At 31.6% G+C, this 13,218-nt stretch overlaps 1 protein-coding gene across 4 annotated transcripts in view; it reads left to right on the plus strand.

The window, feature by feature from the left end:
• Positions 1–13,145, plus strand: part of LOC138333660 (carnitine O-palmitoyltransferase 1, liver isoform-like) — a 37,268-nt gene extending 24,123 nt beyond the window's left edge. For 3 of the 4 annotated variants that reach the window (XM_069282176.1, XM_069282200.1, XM_069282187.1), the window contains 7 exons: positions 3,123–3,188; positions 6,175–6,259; positions 6,647–6,811; positions 7,162–7,296; positions 7,709–7,897; positions 8,802–8,972; positions 9,426–13,145. In XM_069282176.1, coding sequence (XP_069138277.1) covers positions 3,123–3,188; positions 6,175–6,259; positions 6,647–6,811; positions 7,162–7,296; positions 7,709–7,897; positions 8,802–8,972; positions 9,426–9,500 — 886 coding nt within the window. In that variant the 3' untranslated portion in view covers positions 9,501–13,145. Of the gene's footprint in view, positions 1–3,122; positions 3,189–4,150; positions 4,214–6,174; positions 6,260–6,646; positions 6,812–7,161; positions 7,297–7,708; positions 7,898–8,801; positions 8,973–9,425 lie in introns of all 4 variants that reach the window. The other variant, XM_069282195.1, reaches the window with a different exon arrangement.
• The last annotated feature ends 73 nt before the right edge of the window (positions 13,146–13,218 follow it).

A 13,218-nucleotide genomic window follows, 5' to 3' on the forward strand; every position in this document is an offset into this window, starting at 1 on the left:
AAAAATATTTTAACTTCAAAGTATGTCATATGAATTGTGATGAATAATTCTTATGAAAAAGTTAACTTATTATAACAATAAGATTAAAACGACTCATTGTTTTTGTCTTATTTCATAGAAATTCGTGTCCAATTCGGATTTTCCAATTGTGAAATTTCAAGTTTTACTTGTAAAACAGTTTATAAATCTATAGATATTCATTTGTTCATTGCTTTTAAATGTATTTCTTACTAATTATTAAAATGTACTATGCATGGTATAGTGTCTAATTATAATATTAGTAATATTTTATTATTTTTTTACGATGTCATAATTATATTAATATCATTATTTACATGGTAACTCAAGTAATTGTGGAAGATTTAAGTATTGTCTGTAGTTTTGTGTCTCACCAAGTTTTGTTTACTATCAAATTCAGTATACCTTCATAAGTAACAACAAAAATGGGAGAAGAAAAAACTGATACGCAGTGTATTATGTTTAGGTCATCTTTGTCTTGACTATTGATATATCAAATTTCAAAACTTCAAGATGGTTTCATTGGTCCATCAGGTTGCAATTGGGAATTAATGATTGCCTGACATTAGTTTTCAATTATAAACAAATTCCATATATTTCAAGAAATGTACAAGTTTATTTGTCTTTCTTTAACAGACAGATCAAAAGAGGTCTTTGAAGTGTTCAATTTCTTAATATCTTTATCACATTTCTTTTTCATCATAGTTAAGTTTGACAGGATTCAAATCTTGGTGTGAGAACCCATTTCATTAGCAGAAAACATACAATCTTCACTGACTGTTTTCATATTTCTTTATGTGTGTCATCAATGAACAATTCAAAGTCATTGTTAAATGTGGTAGATAAAAAAGGAAACAAAAACAAGATGAAAAACAGTAATACCGTATTTTCCCTATTAAGAGCGTCTCCTCTAATAAGGGCGCACCCAGGTTTCTTGCTGAAAAAAATCAACTAATTTCATACAATTTTTGTGCGAAATTGTGACGATTTGTCTTTGCAGACACTAATGAAATACAATTTCACATCAATCTGATGCTTAACAGATATCCAATCAGCTGGTATAAACACTAAATTTATTGCATTGGACAACTTAGGACATCTTTGCCAAGTATTTACCCATAGAAACAGCGAGAACGCCATGTTCAAAACAAAGCGTGTCACTTGAATTTCCCACACACGTGTAAGGATGATGACTAACTGGCAACAACATTTTAGCGATGTCTATACAGGTTTTAACAATACTTACTGTATATCTATGATAAAGGTTCTTAAATAACAGGAATATTATCATTTCTAAGCCTTTTATTGTGTGCTCTTGTCGGTAATTCCCATCTGCCACAAAACAAGAGTAGCGATCGAAAGCACCCTCCGCCATTTTGTGTACGCATGGTAAAGAAACAGGCTACATTTCTTCATTATTATGTAATTTCAATACTTACTTAACTTCAAAATGTAAGTTGGTTATAGTAAGTTTTAGAAAAATAAGAAACTAAAAGCAAGATGACTTTAGTCTGTTTCAGAATAAAACAACTAAAAATGGTCTCAAATAATGGCGCCCCCCTCATCCATTTACCCGCACCTGGTGCCCTCATTAGGAAAATTTGGTGTATATATATATAATTTGGAATAAAGTCAAAATCAATGTAAAGTAAGTTGGGGGGGGGGGGGTGTGCTTTAATGTGAACTACATTGAAGATATATATGTATTAGGTAAATGGGTTGTCTTTGATGTACTTACAGACTTTATGTTGTATATATTAATATATCTATGAAGTGAATGTGTGTAAATCTCTTGTACTTAGTTTTACTATTTACCCTGTATTTCTTACCAATACTGACATCTATCTACTGTCTGTTTGTTGGAGCATCCTGATTCCCCTATGTGATTGATTGTGTCCTTATTTTCTTCTTGTCTTCACATTATGTCACACTTATTCAAACTTCATCCGATTTCAAAGCTATTATATTGCATACCTGTACCTGTCACTATAGTCAGACGAAGCTGAGTTTGTGACTGAGATATTTTGGCCGTACCAGCTGATAAAAATGAAACTTGGTGCATCTGATTATTTTTGTCTGTGGCAGTCAAAAGGTAATAGCAATCATTTATCTTCAGTCTGGAATTGACATCTCTTCTTTTTTACCAGTATCCCCATCCACCCTATCATGTCAAATCCTTTTCTATCACTATTCAATCATGAGTTCAATGTTATGTTCTTTTCCTGATCATTTTCAATCTCTGATTTCATATGAGGGATGAATACTTATTTCATGATGTTCCTGCTCTATGTTCTATTGTCATACACTACCATCTAATTACTCTGTGTGTTTCTTCATTTTGTATACCTATATTGTGCTGATAGTTTTTTCTCAATGTTGTACCTCTGCATGGCTTGAATTTTGTTCTGATTATTGTTGATTGTATCCTTTCCCTGAAAGCTTATCATATCATATATACACATTGCTGATAATATTTATATAGACATCAAAACTGGTCAAAATTAGTTATCAAAAAATTATTTTGATTATATCGGTAAGAGTAATTGAATTTTGTGAGACTTAAATATTTTTACTTAAAGTTGAAGTGTGTTAGGTCAAATTTGAAAGGAAGGCCAAGATTTGAAATAAAATGCATGACAAAAATTTTGATAACATATGTAAGCATATTACATGATTATTGTATACAATGATAATATCAGTGCAAAAGAATTTGATGAAAGTTGAAGATGAGAATGAAATGTCAGGGGTTTGATATGTTGTAAAGGGTTGGGGATGTTATAAGTACGGGTAGATATAAACTTAGGCAACAAAGTTCAAGCTTATGACGTATCATGAGTTTGCAGATTTTATCCTTTCACAATAGCCTTTGTGTGTAACTATTATACTGTATAGTATGCATAAGCGAAAGTTGTATATAAAAGTGATTGAACATTCAAGCTCAAAGTTATTATAATATCTATATTTGGATTAATATCATGCCCAACCACATCATAAATTTACACAAGTTCAGTACAAGCGTGATATGTATGTAGATATGAGTGTATAAGCAGTGTTGATTAAGGTATGGTGTTGCCATACTGATGTGTAGATCTTAATTACCACAGGGCTGATGCACCCATCATGGCCCATCTATGGGAGTATGCCACTATTGACGACAAGTTCAAGTTTGGGTATGCCATGTATCACACTGCCACATTTGTTCCTGCAGTAACTATTTTGCTACTGTCTACATTTTTCTTGTTCTATGCAGCATCCTCAATATTTGCCTAGAAAATTCAATGACAGGTCCTGACAATCAAAACATATCAGTTTTAAATCTCGAATACTTTTATTGATTCACTAGTCATACTGTAACGGTACATGTTGAAAACTCTTTTGGAAGAGTTCGCTATTTTCTTATAACATAATATCAAATCAATTTTACTTGCTTAAAAAAAAACCAAAAAAAAAAACTGAATTATTCAGCGTATTCCTTTTGGAAATAATTTGAGATCAGTATCTTAAGGAGAGATGTTGGGGATGACTGTATGCTAGATCACCTGCTTGCTATATACTAACCCCATTTGGGTAGTTGTGTGGGTAACACAGAATGGAATCGTGTAGCATCCATTTGTGTTAGGGTGATTAAACATTTTTAGCTTACAGCCTGTACAATACATCTTTGATGTTTAATCATATTGAAAGCATTAAAAATTCATGTTGATCATTTAAGCACGTGTCCAGGCCAAGCATTGTCTGTCAAATGATTTTGTCATGATGCACCAAAACTTTTGTCAACTTTCTCTGATACAAAGTACATGTATACTTACAATGCAATATTACAACATGTGTAAGGACATTGTGACATGATGTCTACCGTATTTTCCGGAGTATAAGCTGCGAATTAATAATTTTACTTTTAGTATGATTTACACCTCTTGTTGTCATTGGAACAGCTGTTTGCTTTTTTCCTTCATCAGGCATTTGTTTCAGCCTCCCAATTTTGTTATTATCACTGCATGAACTAATACATTAAACAATCCATTTTATTGTAGCTTGGCAAACTTATGGCCGTTTGTATTGATATAGTTACTGCTAACCTTACTTTACAGTATCATGTTCTATCTGTATGTAAACTGTATATACACAACAGGGCCGACGCACCTGTCATGGGCCATCTCTGGGAGGTATCGACGGCAGATGATCGCAGTCTTGGGTAATACACATAACCTCATCTATATTGATCCCGCTAACACAAAAGTATGGGTAATATGATGGGGATGTCAGACTCCAATATTGGAGGGGTAATATTTATACGGATAGAGACTTGATTATAGAACAGTGGAGAGCTTCACAGTGATGGCCGACGTGAGCCACCTGTTAAGTCAGATACTAATGTGAAGGTTACTATTACTCAATGTAGCAGGCTTCTAGATCTGGTATCTGGTTTATTTAGGTATATGGTTCTTAATAGATACTATTAATGTTGATTTATATATTAGATAATGGATAATGAATTTGTCAATTTGAATGTCAATCAAGATAGAAATGTAGTTCAGGTCTGGATTATGATTCCATATATGCAACGTTTTTACTTTCAAAACTAAAAACATGAGCTCTAATTTTGCTTACCTGATATGAAGTTTTCACTGCATATAATAGTTTTCGTTTCCAACCGGAAGTATTTAAGACTTTAAAAAACTCAAGTTTGAAAAAGTGTATTCTTGGAAAAATTCCTACTAAAAACTTGCACTAATGAATTTATCATAAAAAATTCACCTAATTTTCTGGTTAACGAGTTTCACATTTAATTAATACTTTGATTTGTGTACAAACTAAAACCTTGAGATGACAGCATTTTTTTTTTAAATGATTTGTAAATAAGATACATGTATATAGATAAGGAATTGTAGTTTCAAATCTTTTCTTCAATTTCATGCTGATTCATCAAATAAAGATGATAAGGTAAAATATGTATTAATAAGAGTTGAATCAAAAAGATTAACAAGTATTTGTTTTCGTTTTGAATATTTGACAATTTAAGTTAAATGGTAAATGCATGTTTTACTTTTCATACGTTTGGTTGTTGAAAATTATTCTTAAAGTGATCAGACATTGGTTTTACTTTCCATATTAATTGATTACAAGGTAAATGAACAAGCAAACCATGCAGAAGCAGCTGGTCATCTTACATTTAGTGTCTACTATCAACATACTGACCGTAGAGATGTGATTAGGGCAGACTTTGAGAAAAGACAATTTATATTTAGCTATATGTAGTTGCTCCTTAATATGTTGAACTCACTTTCATGAGTAAATATACTGTTTTAAAGAGCTATAAATTTGCAAGCCTTCAATCATTGTACCTTGGTCATTAGTTTTAATGTCGTCTGTTGTGTGATGTGGTCCTCACAGTGCACATTGTTCCCGCTCTTTTTGTTTAAGAAGATTCCAAAGGTGATTTTCAATATTGCACGGTAAACTAAAAAATAGCTAGCTTCCTGAGAAAACTTACACAGAATGGATCGTTACTATTTTGTTCAGGACTTAGTCATTATTTTAACTGTTGGATGAAGAACAAGCTAGCTTAGTTTGTTACAGTTGTTGAATAAGTAGATTCTAGACCTATAGGCTGTACTGTATGTTTGATATACCCTGTTTTGTGCTGGGGTCTTGTACAATAGAGGCAAGTACCAAGTACCTAAATTATGTTTACAAGGTACAAAAGCAAATGGCAGGAAAACCATATTAACATGTATTTCATATTCATTATCATAGTGTACCATCTCTTATATTCCACTATTAATTAATGACATTACTTAATATCTTTCATATTTGTAACCAGAAGCTATATAGTGTATTAAAATTAAACAGACTTCAAAAATACTGTTAAGATTGTACAGTTACATACTAATTTCTGAAATTAACTCAAAATATTTGAAATGAAATAAACCCTTTTATCCTTTGCTATTAGTTTAAAAGGTTCCAATTTTGTTTTGGAATGTCTTTATTTTCATTGTTTCCTATATGAGCAAGTTCGAACTTCAAATTGATAAAAATGTGTGGACTTTTATAATTATCCAATGCTTGAAGAAGATAAAAGAAAGTGTTATTATATGTAATGTTACTGATGACATTCCTAACTGTTAGTTGAAATACAATGTTTTTGTTTAACAGATACACAGAAGATGGCCACACGAAGGGAGAACCTGAGATGCCACCACCCAATCCTATCCGCCTCGAGTGGGAGCTCCCCAAACCTGTATGTTATATATTTCATGACCAATCATGATTCACTAATGTTTAATCAAGTAATTCTGCAAAACTGTTTGGTAAATTTAAAGACTGAAAAGGAGGATTATGTTTGGAAGATTCATTCATGACTATCAGAAGAAAACAAAAGTGTACAAGTCACACTCAATATTTGCTTTTATTTGCTTTTCATTTTGTTTCTAATTTCTGGTATATATCAGAATATTCCATTTGTGATACCATTAGAAAATATACACGACATTATCAACCCCAGTTGCTTAGTGTACGATATGTATGATGTTGTAGTGTATTCTGTTAGTATATAAATATAATATATACAATATTTGAGTATGTTGTATATTTATTCAGTCTATATACTGTAACATTTATGTCCTAGTGTATTGCTGTGATAGAAAACAGCCTGGAAGTAGCCAAACAGCTCCTCAATGATGTAGATCTCCACATCATCATGCATAATTCCTATGGCAAGGGATTTATGAAGACTTGTAAAGTCAGTCCTGATGCCTACCTACAACTCGCTCTCCAGCTTGCTTACTACAGGGTACGTACCACAAATACGCCTTGAAAATAATTGATTTCATAGAGTCATGAATTTTCAAGTTAAAGAAGTTTTAAATGGTTAAGATGAGCCCTTTTCTTACATAAATGTTAAACCAATAATGTAAATCTTTTATCCTTTGTAAACTATTCTGATAATTACTATTTTTTAACCTTTTTCATATGCCACTTAATTTATATACATGAAAACCTTATACAAATTAAATTATCCCAACTCTACCTGTAATTTAAAAAAATGCTCACATTTTTACCAAATTATAAAAAGGTAATAACTATTTAGTTTTGTATTCATTGAGGTGTAGCTTGTTGATTTATTGATATTTTATGTAATAGACTGCCAAGAAATTCTGCCTGACATACGAGTCCAGTATGACTAGACTATACAAGGAAGGGCGAACAGAGACTGTGCGATCATGTACCATAGAGTCTTGTGAGTTTGTCAGATCGATGGATGATCCAGCCAAGTCTGTAAGTAAATCATATATGTTTTATGGTGAAGGATCTACAAAATGATTTGCTAATGATTAAGTGCTATTATGGTTTATAATCATAGTATGAGTTACAGCTGTTTCTTGCTAGTAACATCTTTAAGAATATTATTTTGTTATCAGTGAATGTGAATGAGTGTAAATAAAGCTGTGAATTATAGAAATTATTTCAAAATAAATTGTTTTTAATTAAATCAAAAATCAAAAATCTTCCAATTTTAAGCTACCAGTTTTAGAATATTCACGGGAATCCTGATTATGTACCGCAGTAGGTCAATCAAAGGTCCACATTTAAAATTATGTTATCCAAGATTTAGAGATATACATATGAAGTAATAAAGAAATGTAGTAATTTTCTAAATTGATCATTACATATTTGTATTTGTATCCAGGATACTGATAGAATAAAGCTGATGAAGGCTGCAGCTGAAATGCACCAGAAGGGCTACAGAGATGCTATGACGGGCAAAGGCATTGATCGTCACCTTTTCTGTATGTATGTTGTATCTAAATACCTGGGTACCGACTCACCCTTCCTGTCAGAGGTGCTCAGTGAACCGTGGAGACTATCAACCAGTCAGGTAAAACATAGACTATATTCATACAATTTTTCTACCAGTATTACCTATGATACACTGCTTTTCACTTGAACTGTATACATAAGACATAATTAGTAGGAGTCAAAGTGGTCCTGTGAAAACCGGTAAGGCGTTCCAACATATTACCAGCAGTCCTCCAACTTTGTATTACTTGGTCAAATCATGAAGAGCCAGTTTCCAGGGACATAACAAACTAAGCCAAATCTTCAAGTTCATGAACCAAAAGTGATATATATATATATATATTTGTGTGTCTCTGGCTTTCATTTTGACCTCTTGACATGGCAGGATTCATCAGAGAAGCGTTCCATGACATTAGCTATTTTCAATACTTCTTGTCATTTGAGTTAAAGATGCTCCACCGCTGACAACTGGTATTTTTTCACTATTAAAAACAGGAGCAGAAGACTTAGTATTTTTCTCCAGTTACAAAAGTTACTTACTTTACACCATTACCACCATTGAAAAGTTTGAGCTTTTAATTTTACTTCAAGTTAAAAATATGAAAAATAATTAATTGCATCCCGAAAAAAATTCCGTGACACAATATCCTATATGGAATGAAGTACTGATTGCGCATGCACCACAGGTTAATTAGGCATATATATACACGATTAAACACCAATTATTTTTCAAATGATTAACATCGTTTATGCTCTGTCGGCGGTGGAGCATCTTTAAATACTTGCCTACTTTAGGTATTTTAATAGTCATGTATCCATATTATGTCAATCTCACCTTTTAATTTAACTCATAGGAGACTATGATTTTCCAATTTGTCTTTTATGTACAACAGGATCTCAAAATTGTTCTGTTTTGTTGTTACCATTTTTTTTTTCTGCATGTACATGATAATAAATATAAGTATGTCTCCCATAATAAATAGACACCCCACCAGCAGACCAACAAGTTAGACTTGGTGAAACATCCTGAACACATATCAGCTGGAGGAGGCTTTGGTCCGGTGGCTGACGACGGATACGGCGTGTCCTATATCGTAGCTGGAGAGGATGTCATCTTCTTTCATGTATCATGTAAAGTGTCATGTCCTACCACGGTACGTATTAAACTGTACTTATATACTGAATGCTAAAAGCAGTCATAAATGGGAGATAACTCCAGGATTTGTTTGTCAAGCTGTTATGATGCAAATGAAGATGCCTGTCTTTATAAAGTGAAACAATATATAAAACGTTTTGAACATATATATATTATTCATTCAGTAGGGTGATTGGTTAGCATGTAGCTGTCAATTATGTTATTAGGTGGGATGTTTAGACCAATTTGTTTTTGGCAATGTATATCACTTTAATTTTATATAGAAATAAAATCCACTTAAAAAGATGAGGCAAAGCAATATAAAGCAGTCCCTCAAATCACTACACAAACATCCTTAGCTTATGAGGATATTGATATTTCATTGAATTAATATTTGTTTAATTTGTCAAGTAAATGTTAGCCAAAAAAGTTGATAAAAATATTGATTAAAATTGTCTTGATCTACTTTTAGGACTCCAAAAAATTTGGAAGAAGCATCAACCAGGCTATGCAAGATATCAAGAGCATGTTTTGTAACACGCGGTGATATTAGTTTGTGTTTAGTCAGACTCCTGTGTGCTCCAACTACATATCCATATACCAAGGATTGTGTGAAATCTTCCAGTCGAATCAAGGGCTTCAAATCTACCCATTAAATCAAGATCTTTATTGGAATCTGCAATCTGAGAACAACAATGTGAAAACTACAAGTCAAATCAGTATTCTCATCGGAATCCAAAAGAAAATTGGAATCTTGTCTGTGAATGTGAATCCTGCTAGATCAGGGACTTGACCTAATAAATCAACATCTTGTGTTGGACTTTTGGGAAGATTTTGAAAGATTCTTCAAATGACTATTTGGAATTTGGAATTTACAAAGTCTTCTCGGAAACAAGAAGTGGCAGAAGCCTGTAAGCAGTCGAAATCAATTTCTACTGGAAGCAGAGAGTCTTTGAACAATCAATCTCTGTTATTCAAACGATCTGATTGCATGACTTGCTCAATAAAACTTTTGGGTAGAAGTTCATTTTTGATGCAAAATATTATTCCTGGATTACTGGAAATTGACCTGTCTTGTTTTAGCTATTTCAGACTTGTTTGACAGAGTTTAAATACCAGAATACAGTATGTGAAGGCACTAATACAGTACTCCATCAGTGACATTTTCGCTAATTGGCAGACATAAGAAAGGTATATAAAGAGTACTTTTTATTGATTTGCTTAATTATTGCAAAGTTTGGCTGTTGTCTCCCCCTAATATAATATGTAGATGTTACTCTACATACATGTACCACAATGACACGTGAGCTGGTATTTGAACTGGTCAAACAAAACCTGTAAACTATGGTGATAGTGATATTATTCCATTTAATGATATGTTTGTATGTATGTATGTTGATTTGAATAACGAGTGCATTTTATGTATTAAAAGTTTGTTAAAAATTATTTATGTTTTTATTTGGTTTAACAATGACCAATACAGCGTAGAATTACTATATAGACCAATTCACCAAAACATCTTTACATTTAAGTCACATAATTATTAAAACGCTGGACCAAAGCGAAATCTCTCTTTCTCGAGAATTAATTTTTAAAAATACCAGGAAATGCTTTAGTCTAAATTCATATTTTTCATGGTTTCATTTCATTTAAAACTGCTTTAAATCATATTTTATGACATTGATCTGTTGTCCCTGACACAAACAGTACACATGTAATTCAAAAAATGGAATGTTGTTATAAAATTCATTTTAACAAGATTTGCAGAATTGTGGTTTAATTATCTCCTTGAAAACAACAATTAGAAAGTTATGATTGAATTCAATATTTCAAAAGCTGTAATGTCTGTTCTTGAATACTCATAATTTATAATACACATATACTTTATTCAGTATAACATTGCTGTGTGTATTTAAACAGGGCTACACAACATTTATATGTGAAAATGTGACTGACAATGTTTTCCTAGGGAATACATGTGCTTCTGTCAGACTCCTTCACTTTTGTAATGAAACTACTAACAAAAAGTATTCAATGAACATGACTTGGTACAACTATATTTCATGAATAATCATAATTATAACGTTTCTAGGGTATTTTCCTAATTTACTACGAACAGTTTTTAACCCTGAATAGAGAAACAGAATATGAATTCATTTTTTACATCTTTGCTAGAAATATAAAATAAAATTGTTTGCTGTTAAATTACCTTTATATAATTTTATTCATGACTGCTTCTGATTCTCGTTCCAGACTTGTGATATTTTGTTCTGCTTTCTGCATTTTGTATTGTTACCTTTAAAACTTAACAGATATATGAATATTTTGGGAAGGGAAATGAGGGTATTTCAGTAAAATATGTTTGCATTTTTATTGTTTCTTTACTAATTTAAAATGTATGTATATTGTTGGCCAATGCAGTAGAATTAAAGTAGAGTAATTGTTGAACCTCATGAACTTGGAATTGTCAAAGACCATGTTAAGAGGCATTTTGTTTACACTATATACCTGGTATTATGTACAGTGTTGATTCAAATACTCGGGTACAGGCTTTTTCTAATTTCACCATGGCCATGATGACTTTGAAATAATGAGGTTTTACTGTAGTTTTATAGTTAGTTAGTTGTTTAGTGCCATTACGACTCTTTTTTTTCTTTTTCATGAGTCAGTGATGTGCTGTTTAATTTATTTTAGATTGATTTACACTGTTGATCCTTGGATTTATACATTTTTTTTAAATATTCCAAAGAAAAATATTTAAGATAGTTAGTAAGAAATAGATGTTTGGATTCTCTTGGCCAAATAATATTTCATTCAGGTGCTTTTGGCTAAAATGGTAATATTTCTCATAATTCTAGATTTTCTGCTATCAAAAATGGTATATAATGTGATAGTCTGATTTCTATCTGACAGGCATCTTGAAGATTACAAGTGATATTCATACATATACAACCAATAAATTCATATAATTTTAAACTTTCAAATATTTGGCCAGGTCTTGTCTAGGCACTATTATGGTATTTTGGTAAAGTATAGAATTGTTATGTTATTTGAAGCATGATCAATGCAAATTTTATTTAAACATAGAACTTAATGTCAGCCTGCTATTCATTTATGTTTGTTTTGTATTATAACTGATGAGCTGAACGGCTTCTGAGGAATAATTAGGATTTACAGTTTTTTTCACTGTGTGCAGTGTTACGTGTGATATTAAGAAGTGATGTTGATGTTCTTAATTGTCTTATGATGTGTAAAACCTGTTTCATCTTAGCAACTTATTTTACACATGTCTTGTCATACGTTGTCTTTTAAATAATAGCAAGAAAAACAGAAAACATCTAGAAAGCTTGTGAAAAATGTAGGTTAGTTGTAGTTGGGTTAGTAAAGGTTTTAAAAATATTTGTTCTAATTCAATTTGTTTATCGCATGTGGAAACACACATTTTGAAACTGATTTATGCAAAATAAGAATTGTTGCTGTACATATGTATATCTTTGATCGTTTGTAAAATATTGAGATTGACAGAGTAGAGAAAAGGCACTGATCAGTTATCATTTTGCTTGAAGAAAACTTACTGAATTTCAAAATAAGTTCTTTTGTGAGCTGTGCTAATTAACCATATTGAATTTACATTGGGTGTCTGGTTTTGAAATTGATAGTTATTTTATATTGGCAATCTCTAAAAACACAGATAGATTTAAGCAAAATAATTTGATCACCAGCTTAAAACAAATATCACAGAATTATTGGTCTTTATTTAATTTAGCTAAGACATTTTGGTAGTGTTGACTATGATATAGTCTATATCAGAGGTTTTGATTACCAAAAGTAATTGAGTTTATGTTTGAATATTAACTTTCTGCTGCTATTTTTGTAATTTAACTTTGTTGCTTCATTATAGATATTTCTTTTGAAATTTTCGGATGTTAGGTGATGGTAAGTTATAGTATGGATAATAAGGGAGATAACCCTCACAGACTTGTTTGTTCTTGGAATCATATCTACCTACATTCTGTAGTCTTAAGGTCTAAGCTATACTCAGGATTTTAACCTCCCCTCTCACACATTCTATTTCTTCATATAGATGTAGATGGCATATATCACAGAGACATTCAGGGAATTTTCGTGAAATATTTCTGATGTCGAGACAATTTTAAAATCGGAAATAAATATCCATTGTTTATGAAAAATGTATTATTGTTTGTTTTTTTTGACAGAATACAAAACCTGATTGCAGGAGTGAGTCGTTTGTTGGCAAAGTTTGA

Source organism: Argopecten irradians, chromosome 1 (assembly GCF_041381155.1).
Source record: "Argopecten irradians isolate NY chromosome 1, Ai_NY, whole genome shotgun sequence".
NCBI classification, from domain to species: Eukaryota; Metazoa; Mollusca; class Bivalvia; order Pectinida; family Pectinidae; genus Argopecten; species Argopecten irradians.